The sequence below is a fragment of the Aethina tumida genome, chromosome 3, assembly GCF_024364675.1.
Source record: "Aethina tumida isolate Nest 87 chromosome 3, icAetTumi1.1, whole genome shotgun sequence".
NCBI lineage: Eukaryota > Metazoa > Arthropoda > Insecta > Coleoptera > Nitidulidae > Aethina > Aethina tumida.
Genome location: NC_065437.1, coordinates 35625096 through 35645618, shown reverse-complemented (window position 1 = coordinate 35645618; position 20523 = coordinate 35625096). Strand labels below are relative to the sequence as shown.

General features: G+C 31.0%; 1 protein-coding gene across 2 annotated transcripts in view; it reads left to right on the top strand.

The window, feature by feature from the left end:
* Positions 1–20523, top strand: part of LOC109594866 (disintegrin and metalloproteinase domain-containing protein 10-like) — a 104668-nt gene that overhangs the window by 78988 nt on the left and 5157 nt on the right. For both annotated transcript variants that reach the window (XM_049964219.1, XM_020010113.2), the window contains exons 6-7: positions 16013–16137; positions 20346–20474. In XM_049964219.1, coding sequence (XP_049820176.1) covers positions 16013–16137; positions 20346–20474 — 254 coding nt within the window. The remainder of the gene's footprint in view (positions 1–16012; positions 16138–20345; positions 20475–20523) is intronic.

Sequence of the window (20523 nt, the reverse complement as noted above, 5' to 3'; positions counted from 1 at the left end):
TAACTTTTCGTTAGTTACATAATAATAAATGTAGCATCTGACAGTAATCTGGATTTATGTCAGTTGCAGCATGTTTGTGGGAATTATTAATTACTACTGAAATGTAACGCAAAATTGTCTGAAACTGAGACCTGTCTTAAAATCGTTCCAAAACCACAACAAATTTTGTGTCTACACAATTTAAAAGAGTTGTTTAATACAATATACCAAGCAATATAATTTTAATTTTTATATTATGATATTGTTAGATGTTTAAAATATGTCGAAATATATGCATATCAATTTACGAAATCATAAAGCTTTAAATTTAATATGAACCACAAAGCTCCTGACTTTTATGGCACTTCGTTTTAACTGTATATCCGGGCAGTTTTTATATTTTTATTCTCTGTCAGTTCATAATTTTATGCACTCGTAAGAAAAATACGATTTTCTTCACAACCGACCTTGTTCCACTTCCCAGTTATTTACATTTTTAAATTTATATCTGGAGCGTAATAAAACTACTATTAGTGTATGAGTGTTTGTTAATGATATAATTTCAAGTGAAAATATCCCAGAGTAATTGTTGATAAACTGTGCAATTTCAACAGATATATATCGTACAATATCTGAGTATTAAATAAAAACAGTGTTTAAAATTCATGATTATTGTAAATGAGGAAATTATTAGTTAACGCTAAAGTGTTATTGGCATATTTATTAATATTATTTTTTACTTATATACTGATTAATAGATATAATTATTATTAAAATTAAAATTATTTATGATATTACAAACATCATGCTACTTAACAAAGAATATATTGAGGAATTCTAATGTAGTAAAATATTTATATTTTTTATTTTTGATTTTACTATACTGTACCAAACAAAATTTTGCTTGAGAAGCAAAAAAATAATAAAATTATGTCATGCACAAATAAAATTATGTTTTTAAGCAGTGAAAGAAAAATATTTTCTTGATATTCTTTTTCAGTCAGAAAATTTGTTTTCATATAAAATTGTTTATCCTTTAAACAAAGCATTAATTCTTACTTGAATAACCCCCTGTTATTGACAAAAATAAAACTTTGAAAGAACAATCCTTGGTAATAATACTCAGTGTGGTGGTTAAAATTACCCCACACCCCTGGTGATTATAATATTATATAGCAATAATTCAAAAGTTCATTTATGATAATTTGTGAAATTATTAAAAAACGTAAATTTGTCTAGTAACATTAATCAAGAAAGATAGATATTGTTTAATTGAGTATTCGTTTCTAGATAATTACTTTAATGAATTGTCTTAAAGTAGGTAGTATTTTAATCGTTGTAAATTATTATTTTTCTTGCGACAAGCTTTATGCTTCTTATAAAGAATATGATCAAGAGCTTCTTGTTTAATGAAAACTTCTATAAAATATAAAATAATATAATACAATTTAAAATATTATAAAATATTATAAAATAATATTAAATAATATAATATAATGTAAAATAATATAAAATAATATAGAATATATTTCTTATTTCTGTGTTTTATCTAGTAATTAAATAACAAATCTTTCCCACAACAAAACAAAATAAAAAATATACTTAAGAGAATTCTCAAAAATAAAGTTTTAAGTTTTGAAAGAAAAATATTTTCTTGTCACAAAATATGTTTCGAATAATGTTATTCACATTTTTATACAAAATACCACAGTTTTATTTAACCTTATAACCTTAATAAAAACAATACACAGGAAAACTCACTTGAAAAGGGATCCTCTCTGGAAACTCAGAAATAAAGAAGAGATACTGAAACTGTTTTCTATTGTTTATTTTTAAAGGAGTATCGTATTATTTAGTAATAAACATTGAACATTTTATGGAAGTTTATCAAATACATTAGATACAATAATTGATTCAGAACTCGATGTTAACTGGTAAAATAGCATGGAATATTGCTTAAAATAGCAGTAAATCGGTTTTTTGGAAAATTATATAAAATATTAAATAAATCTTTTTTAATTGCATAATTATCCACCACAATGTAGTCAGCAAAATAAAAATACGTTTCAAATGAGGCGAGGCAAAAATTTAGTTAAATTATTAATATTTTACGTAGTTTTTATTCTAGGTTATTTTATATAATATTTTTTTATAACACTCAGTTAATGTTAATTTTCATCTAGTATATTTTTATATTGAATATAAAAATGAATCCAAGATGGAACAATAGTAAATTAATCAGCTTAATTAAACGTGTACTGGAAAATGTCATTGCACCTATTACATTGAGTCGACAATTATCTGGGTAGTTCATCTCTGTCAGGATCTGTAGGAATATAATCCGATAGCGAAGATTGTCCAACGTGCACAATATCTTGCACGGAACAGAGAGAAACCAAGCGCGAAACGTCGTCGGTGACATGTGACCCAGAAAACGTCGTGCGAATAAGTTATTCATGACGATGGGCGAAATAAAGAGGACCGATCTCCGTTGCGGCGACGGCGTCGAGTGTATATATATACCTACCAGTTGTAGAAGTACGGCTGCGAATAATCAACGTTTACTAATTTATCATTCGCCACGGCGGCGGCGAGCATCACGTCCGCTTGCCCGGCCTCGATGATGTTCAGACCAGTATCATAATATATGGATGACACTTTTTTCCTGCGAACAAACCAAAACTTAATTTTAGTACGGTCGCCGACTAATCCCCAACTCCATCTAAACTAAAAATTGATTAATAGCTTGCATCCCCTTTAATCATGTACACGTTCAATTTTAACGTGCCCGACAAAATCTCATTAGTTGTTTCGTAAATGGCGGAGGTAGGCAGTTCGCGTATAAATTGAAACTTTCGGCATGATTCACGAGGTGGTTAGTGGCCGTAAGGAACCGTTACGGGGGTAGATCACCCCCATATGTTCGTCATTAAGACATAACTCGTAAAAGGGAACGGCGCCCGGGCCCTTGCTTATCTACCGAAACAATTGTTTACTTGAACTTAAAGGCGTCCTCCACGATGCTCCAGATGTCTCCCAAATAGCCGCCGAGGGCTTCCGAGAGGTTACTGGACGTGATGTAGGGCGGCATCTGTAAAATAAAGGTCTGGCTAAGTGGCTGACAAGTCCTATTGCGGGGTGTTTCTTAAGGGGATCCAAAAATGACTTTGTTTGAAAGTGTCTATAATAGCTTCTATTTCATTATGAAAAAGTATAAATGATAAAGAATTTTATGGCTTTTTTATTGGAAATGATTTGATTTAAAAGGTTTTATTCAAGGTGAAGATATATTTGTTTAATTAACTATTTTTGTGACATTTAACTATATTTCAAAAATATCCAATCAATGTGGTAGAAAAATTATTTGTTTGTATAATTTCTTATGGAATTTGATGAAAAATATAAATGTTGAAGGTCTCTGAGGCTTTTTATTCGTTAACAAAGTAAAAATTAATATGAGTAATTATGTATTTTCTTGATATATTTGAAATACAAATTCCAATAATCTGTAATTTATATATTATTGATTTATAAAATATCTTTTATACAATGTAGAAAAGGATGAGTCATTAAAATAAGAAATAAAGAAAGCCGAAAAAGAAATTCAAACTTACTTTAAACTAAAGTTCACGTTTTGTTTTATATTCAAACAATACTATAGAATTTGATGCTACTGCAAGTTTCTAATTGAACAGAGTAAATAACAAAGTGCTTAACAGCCAGCTGCAACATTGAATAGACTTAATTACATTTAAGAAAGTTAATGTTTTTATCTTTAATTTTCTGATTAATTGGATTTACTTATTGTTGTTAAATTGTTTGACTTTTTTAAACAGTTTTTTTAACCTTAATTTCAGAAATATTATCTTCTTTAATTATTCGTGCTTTCATTTAAAATGAGATGCACAATTAAACGGCGGGAATAACTTTCTAACGAGTATAACTCAACTGAAAAACCTGCGAAACTGCGAAAATAGTCCAAACTGAAATGTAACTACTGTAACTGTCACAGAGTTAAAGCCGCTGTTTGTAATTGCAATTTACTAGAGTTGGCATTATTAATGTAATTAACGAATCCCAAAAGTTTCATTAATTGTTTACCAACTAGAAGTTCACTATATGAATACGAAAACAAATATGTTTTATAGAAACATCTCGTACAAGCAATAGTAAAAATATTTAATGAGTTGTAAATTTGTTTGATAAGAAGATCATTTTGTAAATTGTCAAGTAACACCCCACGCAAATATCTCACGTTATCCGCAATGACTCTGACGACGTCGTCCTCAAAGCCCTTGAAATCCCATCCCCCATAACGTGAGAGGGTGACGTTCAATGGGTTCGTGAAATCCCGACTGTCATTCCGATAGATGAAGACGTTCCGGTGCGCGACGCTCCACGAATGTCTGTTTCGTCCGCCGGCGGCGGCGTCGGAATGCCCTAGCACCTGAAAAATGGGATAACGGTGACATATCAAAAGGGATTGAGCGTGAATGGTAGCAAATAAGTTGGTCCGTCGAACTTGTTAGCGGCGCTCTCGGCCGCACAAGCTGCGACACATAAATTTCGCTTGTTTGTCTCCTCGAACTTTGTGGCTACTGATTGCCTATTATAAATCGGTTCCTGTTTGTGAGGGACATCGTGTATTTGGAGTTTAATTAATACTGAGCAGAGGATATGGCTTGAGGGTAGCGGGGCCTGATTACCTCAGTAATCAATGGAATTCATTATTTGTTGGGGTTGTTTAAAAAGTCTGACGTCTGGCAGCTAACACAGGCTAAATCAGTTACATTTAAAATTTGTGTTAAATATAAAGCCACAGTCGTACTCAGTTTAACTAATAAGTATCAATTAATTTTATTATAATTTAAATAATTAACTTTCATGTTTAATAACTCTCATTTTCTTGAATGTTCTTAATACTTTTACCAAAATTAAAGAAACCCTTAAATTTTCCCTCTGAATCAATGATCTGTAACCAGAAATAAATTGTTATAAAATTCCAAGCAAAATATTGGTTAAATTTTTTGTGAACACTTACACAATTGCCAGTCGGTATTGATTGAATATTACACTGTATAAATAACATTTAAAAAATAAACCTTTGTGTAAATTCATTAATTATATTAATTATTTTTAATTCATTGTGTAAATAAAATAAATTCGATGGTAATACATTTGAATATAATTACGAAATAAATTTGCCTTTTATAAACTTCAATAAAATAAATATTATTTAAAATCTAGTTTTACAATAGGACAATATTCGACTTTATATTACGAGAGTTACTTAATGTTTCTAATAGTTGCCGTGACCAGAAAGTGGAGTTATCATCGATTGAACAAGTGTGGGACATTATAGGAAAAAATCTTCAAAATCAGTCTCCCTCTACAGACAATCCTTAACCGTTAAGTAACTTATTATTAGTTTAAAATTATACAGACCAATATTTTCCATTACTGTATCCATTACTGCTTTATATTACCTCAACTGTTTACTAGATTACTAAATTTCAATGACGTCTGACTTATACCAATCGAAAAGCGTTTGATCCGACTGAATTTTGAGAGACATCATGCACGACAGAGACAGCAATAGTCTGCAAATTTGCTTCGTAGTGGGAATCTTTTACTGTCTTTGTCATGCATGATGTCTCTCACAAAATTCAATAGGATCAAAGACTTTCCAATCGGTATGTGTTCTATTTTCTGTCACTCAGTACATATATCTAAAAAGGTAGTTAATAAAATAATAAATTGAAATAAATAATAAATTGTGTTATTTAAATATACATATGTTGGTAATCTACAATTTTATTATACAAATAAATTTTGCAATATACATTATGTAATAATTGATAAGCTTTTGCATATTCATTGCAAATTTAAACCTATATTGTCTATTATACATTTGCATTGTTGTTGTTCAACTTTACACAACAAAGCAATCACTAATATTAAACATTGACTACTAATTATCAACAAATGCTCATAAATCCAAAATTCCATCCATTATTTTGTTCAATAATGCACACTTTTTATAAAAAATGGACTCATCATAGTGTAATTTAATTGCGGATTATCTTTTACAATATAATTAAAAACGTCGAAATACAAAAGTAAAATGTTTAATTTTAATTGTACAAGTACTTAAAAATTCTAAAAAGTCATGATTGAGATATAACATAACATATATTTTATGTTATAAATTAAAAATGCAGAATCTCGCAGGTTATTAAGAGAACTGTTTTCCTATAATTATAGCGCAATTTTCATATCACTGCTAATTGCGTACCATAACTGTACCGATCAATGCGGTAGACATACAATATGCCGATTATGTCGGTTCACAATAAGCCTTCCACATTTACGCTAATTACTTTGAAACAGTGATTCATTATTTTTAACACATTTAAAGGATATTTACCTTTAGCAACAATAAAACACAACTAACGACTGCTCCAAACATGCCCGCTTAACAGTAACTTTACATCTGATCTAAATTATTTCACGCCTTTTCGAATAACAGTCTACAATAGATGACGTACTCGAATTTAGGAGCTCATTATAACTTTTGGACTTGATTTTCAGAAATGTGGTATTTATTATTTGACAGGGGAAAGACAGCAACGTCTTGAAACGGTTCCGAAGCTTGTCATTAGTTCCCAAAAGAGTATTTAATGTGATAAATGTTTGTATTTACGGATCGAAACATAGATGTTCCGAATATCAATAATTGTGATTGATGGCTTTTATTTTGTGTGTGAATGTTACAGATGTGTTTCCTTTTCACTGCCAAACTAAATGGTTTAAATTACCCCTTGTTACTGACAAGAGTAAATATCATTTATTCAAATTTATATATATTTCATAGAATAAAAAATATGATGGATATAAAAAGAAGTGTATAAAAATGTACCCGAAGTTGTTAAATCTGAATATGCGGATAAAAGATTTTCAGAATATGTAGTTTTTTGTGTCCCATAAATTTTTAGTGCTCTTCCATGCTCTATTTGGTGTGTAGCTTTTTTGTGAAATATGGGCGGTGTTATTTTAAAATATAGGGTCGTATAAAAAGTATATACGAACATGTAATTAATTTATTAAATTTTACCATACATTTTGTTTCGTTTTTGAGAGTTGTTAATAATAAAAATTATATTATAATATTAATAAATGTAATAACTTTTGTAGATCATGAAATCTCAATATTATTGAATATCACGCTGTATATACAAAGCTTTGTGTAAACGCATGCATTAATTTTATTAATTATTTTTAATTCATTGAGTAAATAATATAAATTCGATGGCATATATACATTTGAATGTAATTAATTACGAATTAAATTTACCTTTTATAAACTTGAATAAAATAAATATTATTTAAAATCATTGTACGAGTACATATTTGACTTTAACATTTAATTGTATATTCTAACATACAGTACAGTACACCGTCACAAGGACAATACAGAAAGTAGCCTTTTATCTGGGTTTTCAATATTGACAGTGTCTGTATGGTAATAGGTAGTTTGGCACATGTTAACTTTATGGAAAAATGATTTTAAAGTTCTAATTAAGAAAACTAATTATTATAATAATTTAAAGCGTACAAAATTAAAAATAATGTAACAATAAAATAATAAAATAAAAATGAGATATCACAAGCCACTTGCAATAGTTGATAATGGCCATATACTAATTTGGCAATTAGATTGACAAATTTATTTTTAACAAAGGCCTACATCTTGTTCCATTTCTGAAGTTACCTGGGGAGAGGCTTTTTATGGAGCCACTGTATATGTCGAAATATAAATTAAATTATTTTTTATCACTTCTCATCAAAGTAGATTCATTTTATTCATTTTTAACCTACTTTCAAATTAATTTGCCTAAAAAATATTCTATAATATATTAATTTAAAAGAAATTAAGTTATTTTACAAGAAAAAAAATTAAATTGCCTTTTAAATGTAGAAAATTCATCTACACTTAATGAAATTTAATTTTTTATATTTATATATTATGAATGTTGTATGGTACCGATGCTCTTGCGGAAACGTTCAATAGGAACTAGGATGATTAAGGAACACAAACGAAACTGCACCCTAGGACAATCAGACAAGTCTGCTGTAGCTGAACATACACTATTAAATGAAAAAAATGCTAAAATTCCAAGAGACACAATTGCTTGCCTAGACAACTGGATATCACGAAGGAATGGTTAGGGAAGCAACTGAAATCCATAAACACGGAAACAACTTCAATTGAAAAGAAGAAGCATTGAAGCTTGATAAAATATGGACACCAGTGTTTAAAAACACCAAAATCACTAAGCAGATTAGAACGGGCAACGAATGAAACGAAATTTCTAGAACATCTGAAGACTCTACAAAAGTGTGGATAATAAAATTTGCACTTTGAATATTCATTTTTTATTAAAATGAACATTTGAAACAAAATTATGAAATTTAATGGTTTTTCCTATGACAGAAAACTCCAATGCTCAATGAGCACGGTGACATCAATTTAATGCTCTGGGTCCAGTTTTCCTCATTAAGCATTCAATCGCGAAGTGTCCGGGAGTCCTTGTATATTGGTCCGGTGACTGTGGCGGTTTGCTGGGGGCATAACTCAAGGTTGGGTCGGACGGCGACGGACACATTATAACGCGGTAGGTGACAGGTGTGGGCCTTCCTGCTACCGACAGATAGCTGCACCAATTTATGACCGTCATTATTTCAAAGGATATTGCTTCAATGGCACAGTTGAGCATTTCAGCGCGGATTATTAATATTTTCAGGGAAACAATGCAATTTATCTCAGTTGCACGCCGGTCGTCAAAACTCGACGGTGATCGTTTGGTACACGGCATCGTCATAAAGGGGTCACGGCTGAAGACGGGATAAACGTTTGTCAATATTTAGATAATCGATACATCAACTGTAATGCACAATTAATTCTATTTGTTTTTTTCAAATATTATCGGGGCCATTTTCTGTTTTTTTTTTTTGCCCCTCCCAATTCCGATTCCATTAGCGATCGCTCCTTAATTATTACCCGTGCATAATTATCCGAAATAAACACTCCCGCAGCTACAGCCATTCATGCAAACTCATTTAATTCTTCGCAATGTATGTTCGTGTGTAATTGGCGAATTCCTATGGGACCCTGTTGAATTCATTCGGACTTATTTCCTTGTTCTTTGTACCTAGAACGTTTGTTTTGCCCCTCCTGATTCACTCTCTAATTGTACCTGCTCGGATAATAATGTTTGTTTACAGCCCCCGTTCATTAATTGTTTGAAGCGCACAACCCACACTTATTTAATCGAATTGGCGTTCACTGTTGGTTCCAATGAGTTACTCAATTTGATGTCTGAGATTAAGGAACCAATACAATGATTTGTTCAAACAAACGACACAGGAAACAAGAAGTCACTCATTGCAGGAAAATTGTAGAATTTGTTTTTGTACACGGGATGTAGCAATACAAAAACTAACAAAACAGCGATACATAGATAACACATTTACTATGCAAACATTGAAAATTTATCTTGCAGTTTCTGACACATAAATTTCGGTATGGCCTGTGTGGCGTGGTAATATGTCCGCCCGCGTCTATCATCGGATTAACCTACGTTAAACGCCTATCGTCCTGAATTATGGTCCTAAGCCATGATACACTGAATGGTCCTAAGCCACTGCCGCGTTAATATTGCAAGGATTTCGCGACACTTTATGATTGAATATCAAATGAGCAAAAGTTGGCGACACGATCCTTCCTCCTGGCAACGTTTCACGCATAATAGTGACGGCTTACAGCTCTGAATAATCTTTATTGTGTAGTTACCGTGTAGTTATAGACCGGTTATGGGCGTATGTTATGAGCTGTGGACTAAATTATACCAGCATTGCCTAGTTACCCCGTGAATCCAACATGAATCACTTATTGAAGAATATACAAAATACGAAACTAAATGTATCTTTACTTCCAATTACTCAAACCTCGTAATATATTTTAATAAATTAATAATTAATGTTTCTTTTTAATTTAATATTGAAAAATATTTTAAAGAATTTACTGTATATTTTGAATAAAATTAATTAAAAGTTAATTAATATAACGTATTTCGTGTTTATATAGTTAATAAAATTAAATTTACATTGTACAACATTACATAAGATAATTGCCATAATAATTAAGGCAATACGTAGTTTTAATCTGTACATATAAATAAAATTGTAGTGTCTGTTTGTAATATTGAAATAACCGTTTTCTACTACATGCATATGAATACGGTACATACACCAAAATAACATTTTTTACAATTTTTGTCTGTCTGTTTGTTCCGGCTAATCTATGAAATGGCTGGACCGATTTTGACGGGACTTTTATTGGTAGGTAGCTGATGTAATAAGGAGTAACTTAGGCTGTCTTTTAGTTATTTCTTACGTTTTTAGTAATTTTTTGGGAATCCAGGAAGAATTAGAATTATTTATTTTTACTTTTTTAATGATTTTTCAAGAAATTAGTATTAGTAAAAAAATAAAAATCCATAAAGTTATTAAAGTGAAACTATGTAATCAATCAATACGAATTTAATCGTATGGATTTTAATCCTATAGATTTTAATTGTATGGAAATTGATCGTATGGATTTTATAGTATGGAAAATGATCATATCGAAAATGGTCGTGTGGATTTTGATCGTATAGAAAATGATCATATGGATTTTGATCGTACAGATTTTTATCGTATGAAAAATGGTCGTACGCATTTTAAGCGTATGGAAAATGATCGTAAGAATTTGAATGTATGGAATTAGGTCACTTTACATTTTTAGTAATTTCTCACGTTTTTAATGAATTTTTGAGATTCTAGTAGTTTTTCGTAACATTGTTTATATTTGTATATACTGTATGTATATATATTTCTTTAAGGCTATCACTCGTAATTGTAGCAAATAATGCACCCTAGAAATTTCGAAAGTAGTTACTACTCATGCGAGAAATTTTCTTCGAAACTAAATTGTTCGAGAGAACCGAAATTTCTTCCAGTTTTGCTTTCACAAGACATTTATTTCACAATAATTTTCACATGAAATTCTTATAATTAATTTTTTTTTTGTTATAGTGTAAGTGTAATAAGCAGCTTGTTTTCAATAAAAATAAACCACATTAAAACATAAATTAAAAATATTTTATTAATTAATGTAGTTACTAGTTTATTATACATAGGCCTATGATGGAACTTTGAAGTACGCCAACATGATTATCTCTTGAATATAATACGTATCACAACTTACTTTTTTCTTGTGCATACGTCGTCCTTAAACATCTAATCTAACTTGTAAGAAGTAGATCTACGTTCAACTTTACTTTCAAGCTGATTATTCTTGAACAACCACTTGAGCAAGTACTTGAAATACTGTAATACTAAAATTATTATATTATTATGTCTCCAGTGAAATAAACTGAATTACGTTTTCCTTAAAAACTGCAGATTGATGTGTAAGACTGCCTCCACTCTATCCCATCGTATCTTATTTATGTTCTGATGAAAAAAAAAACTTTTGTAAAACAGCAATAAAATAAGATAACTAGATGTGTAATTCATATCCTCGATAATTCACCTAAAAAACAAAAAATGTATTATATTAAAGCATTGTCTTTTTTCAATTTCACGGTTCAATTTATTCTCGATATGTGCCCGATACAAGAATAAAGTACCAGCATTTTAAAGACTTTTTTTAAGTTCCGGTTTAGATTCACACAATATATTGCTTAAATAATTTTTCTGACATCCTTTCGATCAGAACATAAATAAGATACGATGGGATAGAGTGGAGGCAGTCTTACACATCAATCTGCAGTTTTTAAGGAAAACTCAATTCAGTTTATTTCAATGGAGATATTTAATGGAAGAGGCGTATAAAACTGAAATAAAGTTTCACGATTGCAACCATCTCTGTCATGCGAAAATCTAATACTGTTTTTTTTTTTTGGCGGAAAGTTTATTATATTGAATGTATAGAAATAAAGGAGTTGAAGATGGGACGGTTGCCCGGATACGGATTTAAAGTCATTAGAATAAATTGACAAACTCCCCCGAAAATATATACCTTTACGTGAAAATAATTCCGGTAAGAGGAAAAACATTATTGTAACCCGCTTTTATACATGAGTACTTGAATTAGTCCTTCTAAGTCGTATTTTTGTATTTATTTTGTGTTGTAATTAGCGATGATGAAACGCGCTGTTTATCCTGTGTAATTGTGTTCACTAAATGTTTTCGTTGCGGCAAGTTTTAGGAAGCTCAAAACGCGCGGAACATTCTCATAAAATAATAACGGGATCGTGCGGGACCGGGTGGGTTCCTGTGAGTTACAAGCGGCAATATATGTAGGGAAACTCCACCGCGTAGTAATTCCCGGATTTATATTGCCACTTATTATTCCAGTCAGCGTCCATCCGCCGTCAGAAAAGTAAAAGTGGGCGAAATATCTTCGGGGTGATGCCGCTTTCCGGAGAACTTTATTTCATTGCCGGGACAGGGCGGAGAGATCATGCAAGACGAAATTTATACTTGTTTATATTCTGACCCTACAAATCCTCCAATTCGATACCTGACAGAATCTATATATTACGTCGTACTATTTCAGAGATGCGTGTTAAACGTCCCAAAAAAAAGTTTTTTACGTTCCAATTATGTACATTGGATTTACGATGTTAGTTCACATAAAAATTGTATTTTCGGTTTGGCCGGTTATAAAACGGACCCCTTCATTACTCTAATTACTTGCAAGTTTCGAAAGGATCCATAAAAAGTAATTTAAAGACGTCTTAATAGAGTAAAGTTCCCCGAAGTGAATATAAAAAGGATTCATTTAAATAATTTGTAAGTTTTCAGCTATCGCCGACGAGTAATAAGTCACAAACCGAACGATCGCTCGAAAGCTGCTTAATATAAAACGAAAGAGCCGAATAAGAAATATTTTATCGGTAACGGGGCGAAATTGGAACCGGAACGAAATTCATTAGGAGATTGCCTCCCACTTCTATATTATAGTACGTCGTTCGTCACTGGAATATGAGACACGGTTTTTTTTTTAATTTATGAGGTTCTCCGCATGTTTGCGTCAATGAATTTTTAAATTAAATAAATAAAGTTTACAAAGATACAGATACACGCATATCGGCTTTCATCAGGAAATTAATTCCGCATCGATTTTATCATAAATTTTCATCATTGATATGGTGTTGGTTATGGATATGAATTGTTTGAGTTTGAAATCATATATAAATTATCAATTGGAATATTTTCTAAAGAGAAATGTTTATTTAATTTACTCCAACATATTCATTGTAAATGTCATTGCACCTATATGCTTATATACACTTAAACTTGGACAACTCGAATCATGACTTGCCAGGATAAATTATTGATATAAATAAGTGAGCACAAAAAATTTTAAAAATGTGTTTAAGTTTCTATGATAACCGCTAGTGGGTATAATACTACTAACTTTTCAAGAAAATTATTGTTTTTTTTTTTTTTAATTTACTAATTAAGGTCCAATTAGGAACACGTTAAATATCGCAAAAGTTAAAAATTTAAATTAATTTAAACATTCTATGGAATTGATAACTTGTTTTGTTTTCTTAATAAAATTTTTTCAGAATTTGAGTGTCAATGTTACTGCAACCGCCCAAAGTGAATAGGCGAAAAATATATGTTAACTTACGTCATCATTTTCACCGATGGACCGATACGACGGGCTCACATCTATTTAGACTATTTTGTTTTGTAAACAAATCTGAAGGATTTCTTTATATTTGATAATCGAGGCAGTTCTTAAGAAAGAACCAGGCAGTTAAGCTTTAGATGTCGAGGGTTAAAGTACGTTTGTTGTAATGAAGCGTATTATTGTGAATTTAGTGGTTTAATTAAACTAAAAAGACAGATTAACAGTCGCTAATCTATCATATATATTTAGAATTAACATTGATTTTATTATTAAAATTTAAATTAAAAAAGTGTTTAATTAACATAAAATAATATTGAATATTTTATACTGTTCAATTCATGTCTAATTTTCTATTCGAGTAACATTATACTAGTCACATTTCTGTTATTTCCATTTCGACTACTGACCATATGTATTTTGTAACCTCGAACTTTCTCGTACTTAAGTGCGAACCATTTAGGATTTGGGCTAGCGATGTTGCGGCTAATTTTCAGTGTGAAAAGTTGTAAAATGTCCCAACATACTCACGGTCCCATTCTCTTTTTACACATTATCGTTGTGTACTTTGTTTCAAGTGTGTATTCAATTCAAGTATTATATTTTATAATCTCAACAATGAATTATTTATAACAAAGGCACAACGTGGTCAATTTTTGTCATTTAGAATGCGTTTTTTTATGTAATATTTGTATATAAATGGGCCACACCCGTAAATTATCAATTCAAATGTTTTTTAATGGAAATATTTAATTTAATGCAGCACTATGTTAACACATGGGCTGAAAAATCCCGGGCCTAACAAAGAAAACTCGTTTTTTTCTTTTTGTCTTCAAATGCTTCAATAACTGTTGATGGTATTTCACTTCTCAAGTTAATCAATGAATAGCTTTCAACCCGTTTGTAATCTTTGGGCGTTTTGCACGAGGTTCACCAGTTGCTGTTCACTCAGATGACGATCGTTTTGATTCCGGAGTAAAGAGATGGATCCATGTTTCATTCATTGTCACATATCGATGCAAAAATTCCGGAAACATAACCAAACACTGTTCAGAATTATTAACACGTTCTTGTTTTTGGTCTACAGTGAGCAAAGGCAGCATCCACTTCATTTTTCGATCATTCAAATCGATTTTATGGATTTTTTTTATGATTTCCGGTGTTACCGCCTCATATGGACGTCTACAGCGTTCTGTATCATCGGTGTCTCTATGATCACGTTTGAAGTCAGCAAACCAACGTTTTATTGTTGTTTCTGATGGAGCGGAGTCCCTATAACACTTTTCAAGCCATTGTTTCGCTTGAATGGTATTTTTTCTCACCAAGAAGCAGTGTAAAATTAAAACACGAAATTTTTTTTTGATCCATTGGTTTGAAAATAACAAAAGTAGCATCACTCTTAGCAAAATAACTCACAAACTAATTAATAGAATATCATAAAATTTTAACAGCTGTCTTTTGAGAGTTAGTACTGAAAAAAAGAGGTGAGTACAATTAAACTAGCGCCATCAACGTGTTAGGCCCGAGACTTTTCAGCCCAAAGTCATCAAAAAATTGACTATTTCATAAATAATTCGAAAATATTTTATATTTTCAGATTCATGATATATCTTCTATAACAATAATTTGATACTTTGTATTAATTTGTCTAAAAACTCCTTGTTTGCCTGACTATACGTAATAATGACCTCAAACTTTGTAGTACTTAAGTGTAAACCGTTTCAGATGTGGGGTAGGAAAGTTGCGGCTAATTTCTGTTGTAAAAAGTTGTAAAATGTCCCAACCTACTCACAGGTCCATTTTCTTTTCACACATCGGAGTTACATAAAAGACAATTTGTGTCTGTATTCGTTTTACTTTGTTTCAAGTGTATGTTCAGTTTGCCAAAATCTCGACACTCTGGTAAGATGATACGTAATGACAGGGTTAAGGGACAGGGCACTCAAAGTAGTCAATTTTAAAGCTTGAAACGTGTTGTGTTTTTTGAGCCATCCTAATAGTTGACGGGTAGAATTTCACGTGTCAATATTATGAATAATTGAATGTAAATTAATATGTATTAATGAGTGTCATATTTAGTGAAATAGGAATTGATATTTCATTTTGAATAACGTAATTTAATCATGGACGTGGTCGATATTCGTTTCATTCCGAAATTGCGTTAATGGCAAATTGTTTCTGTCATACACAATTATTGCGTCGCTGATCAACTCGCACACAAAACAAATAAACACAAATTCAAATAAATTAGATTTAACATGCTGTTTTTTTTTTTTTTTGTTGCAGAGGAAGACTACGATGCCTTTTGTTTGGCATACATGTTCACGTACAGAGACTTCGAAATGGGAACTTTGGGATTAGCGTGGACTGGTGACTTGAAAAACGCCGGAGGAGTTTGTGAAAAAAACGGGGTAAATAATCCATCAACCTGTTCGATGTAAATTGGATGTGTATAGTATATACTCGTGTCCGATATGTCGGTTAATGTGGGTATAATTCAATTATGCCTTAGTCCGTGATACATTTTGTAAAATCGATATTGAATAGTATGGAAAATATGACGAGCCTGTTATTCAAAGATAATTTTGTCATAATGGGATTAGTTGGTTCATAACATATCAGATGGAGTATCATCAGCGTGTTTACGAAGATGTAATCAAGTTATAAATTCCGAGTGTAATATTTATTTGCCGAACTATTTGTTGCATAAAATAAAGTCACGCAACAATTTCTAATTTTCCACCGGTCTTTTATTAAGTTTTATCTGATGGGTAGTTAATTGTTATCGCCTTTCCAACCTAATTTACGCAAACTTTCGTTCCATACACAATGCACCAGGGGGAATTTTACAATGTGCCGTTTTGTAGTGAGAAAAATATGTCGTGAGTGGCGCAGTTCCGTTTATCTTATTACATCCTGTCGGGTTTTATGCAAAGTGGCTGGGGATGGCGTAAACTTCCCATTTATTACCTGACGCATATTTGAATCCAATTAAAATTTAATAGTATTCCAATGCTTCCCAAGATGAGTTTTATGTCTACCCTCCTGTTCGCCACTTTGCAGATTTCACTTAATAGCACCAGTTCTGAGCTGCCCTAACTGAACATAACTATAGTATAGGTATAGTGAGTTTACTGCATGAATTTTATTACGTATTAATTCTGTCGCCTGATCAAATATTTATATACATAAATTTATTGAACACATCCACTAACCAAATATTGAGTTTAAAAAGTCATTACACGTAATATACAGTCAATATTAACATGCATTGCTATATTTTACCATTAATAAATATTAGCATAAAATATATTTATTACATAGACGCTTATATAATTAATGCAGAGATATATATAACACGTAAAGTGCAATCGTAAAAGTTTTATTATATATATGCACGTGCAATCATATTATCGTTCGTCTTCCCGCAAAACGGGCCCAACTATAACGAACCGAACGAATACAGCGAAATCATATTTTAAATTAAGCGTTAAGATGGAAACCGCTTCAACCGCAATTTTTACGTTCTTGATCTGTGCTTCCGACCTACTGCATCATTATGCAACTAAATTAAGGGAAGCGGTTGTGTTTCTTCTGCTTGTAAATGGTATCTGTAGGACTGTAGGAAATATCCAGGATTCTTTTTAAAGTGGCGTTCAACACATCTATTTGTGTTTTGCATCGTCCGGAGGCGAGATCAAATCCCTATACGGAATATTGTTACGTGTTGCATATATTGTAGGTTTGTTTTCGAATCTGTGCTGCATAAATAATGGAGGTATCAATAGATTGGCACATACTATTGTTTGATATTTTGCGTTCGTGTTTTTGTTGAACAAACATTGTATGTACCTACATACAACGACGAAATTTTTATATATTGTTTATAAATTTATAATTTGTTTTTTTGTGTTATAGAGTGTTTTGGATTTGGCTAATATTCTCAACACTCCACTAAAGCCTAAAATACAAACATTAATGGATGATTTTAATAAATAAAATAAATCTAGTATTTGTTGTTAAACATAAAAAATTAGATAATAACTACACTTTTTTATTAATATAGTACTTTAATAATAATTTTAGTTTTTGAACGTGTTTAGATAGGTACTAAAAAGAGTGGCGGAACTAGATCTGAAATCAATTTTTAAGGTTCAAACTCGGCTCTAATAACGGTGCCGTATTGCATCTAAATTATGTGAAATGCCGATATATTCCTCGCGGTGTCTAATAATGGCTTGAGAAACCGGAAAATATCTGGGTTTCCGATTAAACAGTCGGTGAAAGTATCTATTTGTACTTTGTACCGTTTATAACAGACAGATCTTTCAAATCTTTGTGATTTTTTATGTTAAAATTTATTTTAAAGAGCCAAAGTTTGTAATCAGCATCCATTTCTAATTAATTAATACAAATCACATTTTCTCGACATATATTATTATAAATTTAATATATACACTCGAACTTCGATAACTCGAATCAAATTGGTTGGCTGGCAATGGCGTCCAGGGTGAAAATTATGTGTAATATTTTTATAACTCGAAAAAAATATTTGACACAACCTCCAAGTCGAATATCTATTGTTTCAGGTAAACTCTTCGAGGTTTTTCGTTCAGTCACATCTGCCTTATACCCGAATGGCCCGAATGCCAACTATCAATTGATTAGAATAATGCTGGAAACTCATACAATTTACTTTACATGATTACAACCTACATTCTAAATGAAAGTACAATTTACTAAGAGTGATTTCATTTAAATAAAAATAGCCATGCATGAAAAGCCACGCTGCATATGAAAATATCGATGAAGCTATTCTAGAATGGTTTAATCTAGCTTTTAAACTTTACATAATATAATACATTATAATAATATTGATTGTATTATGCATTACATATTTATAGGTTCCAAAATTTTATTTTTGCTGAGTATTGAACTTTAGCAATATCTTGATTCATAAATCGAATTTTTTATGTGGTAAATCATGCTTCGAGTTATCGAAGGTCGATTGTATTTTTATAAACGGCACACTTTAAACAACAAAAATAAATAATAAGACTGACTTGCATATTTACCAAGTAATTTTGTTTTAATGGAAAGGGATTTAGCATATCTTAAATATTTCATTTCTTGTCTAATGCATATTTAAATCGAATTACAATTTTATAGTATGCCAATATTTCTTTAGGTTTTATGTCATTTGCTTTAATACACTAACTAAATAACAACTTAAAATAAATTATCACAGATTAAAATTTATTTTATAACCAATATTTATGTATCCAATATCTTTCAAGTATAATTTTCTGGAATATATTAAATAAATAATAAAGATTCAATATGCAGTATAAATTGCAAATATCAACATCAAAGGCCCTAAGAAAATATATTAAATTTTTATTACAATCGATATGTCTGAAATATCTCGAATTCGTAAATTATTAAATAAATATCATCAAAACAAAAAAAGTTGATGTTTCTGAGCTTAATACCATTGTTGTGTATTCATTGAGGTAAGAGTTTGTCCAATAATTTAACACATCTCCGAAGATTAAGTATTCTGCAACACACAAATTCACAGTGAATAAAAAAATGTACAGCACAATAAGCCACAAGAGAAACAAATAAGACACAAATCGCTTCTAAATATTTTAATTGTTTAGTCGGCTTTAAAAAATTTATAAAACGCAGATGTTCAAAATATTTAGTTGCATTAATCTAAAATACAGAATATATTTGTTGGAATTACCATCACAACGACGAACTAAAAGAGTAAATTAAATTCTTATTTAAAACATAACATACAAAAAGTTAAATTTGTGATAAAGTAAATAATTTGTCTGTTAAATACACAAAAACAAAGGATTTAATTAACCTGATATGTCTAATTAGTGAAAAAGCTACGGTTGGAAACATATGGCTTTATATATTCAGTATTTATAATAATGAGTAATACAAAGCATTATTTTTGGCTAAAATTTATTACAACTTTCGCCGTTTCGCGTTATAATTTAAATCTGCACACATCTGCCACTGACACATAGATATTGTTTAATATATTAACTTTTTTTTAATTAAAACGATAACAATGGATATAAAACTGAAAGGTGTGCCCAAATTTCATTTATGCAGTTGCCATAAAAATTTATATTTATTTATATTTTCAGTTCTCCAATAAATTTTTAATAAAAGACACGGTGGTGCAGGACTCTCATAAAATTTTTAAATATGTGAGCAGACGTTAAAACGAATAATGAATAAAAGTCCCCTTTTTGCGCTCGTTGAATTTTATAACTCGACTAATGGCTTGTTCTACAAATCTTGTATAAAAGGCAACTTAGCGTGTTTTGTCCTTCATTCAGTAGGCACAAGCTTTTATATAATCCGTCCATTAATCCATTCGTTTGGGTAATCCATTCGAAAATTTGCCTTTTAATCGGAAGGGCAGGTGTCTCGACGATTTTTTCGATTAACACAATAACAATAAACGTAAAGCTGAAAAGCGACCGGGCGTATATTAAATTTCACGTGCAGATATAGACACGTTCCCTCGACGTAGTCGTGCATAATTAAGGTGTCGAGTGTACAACGGTGTGTAGTATTATAATTTTTGTTCCAGCACTACCGCGGCAGCATGAAGTCCCTGAACACCGGGATAGTGACTCTGCTCAACTACGGCAAACACGTCCCGCCTGCGGTCTCTCATGTTACCCTGGCACACGAGATTGGTCATAATTTTGGATCGCCGGTGAGTGAGTTCTCGAGTGTTTTAACAAATTCCCGGCCTCCGCACGTTC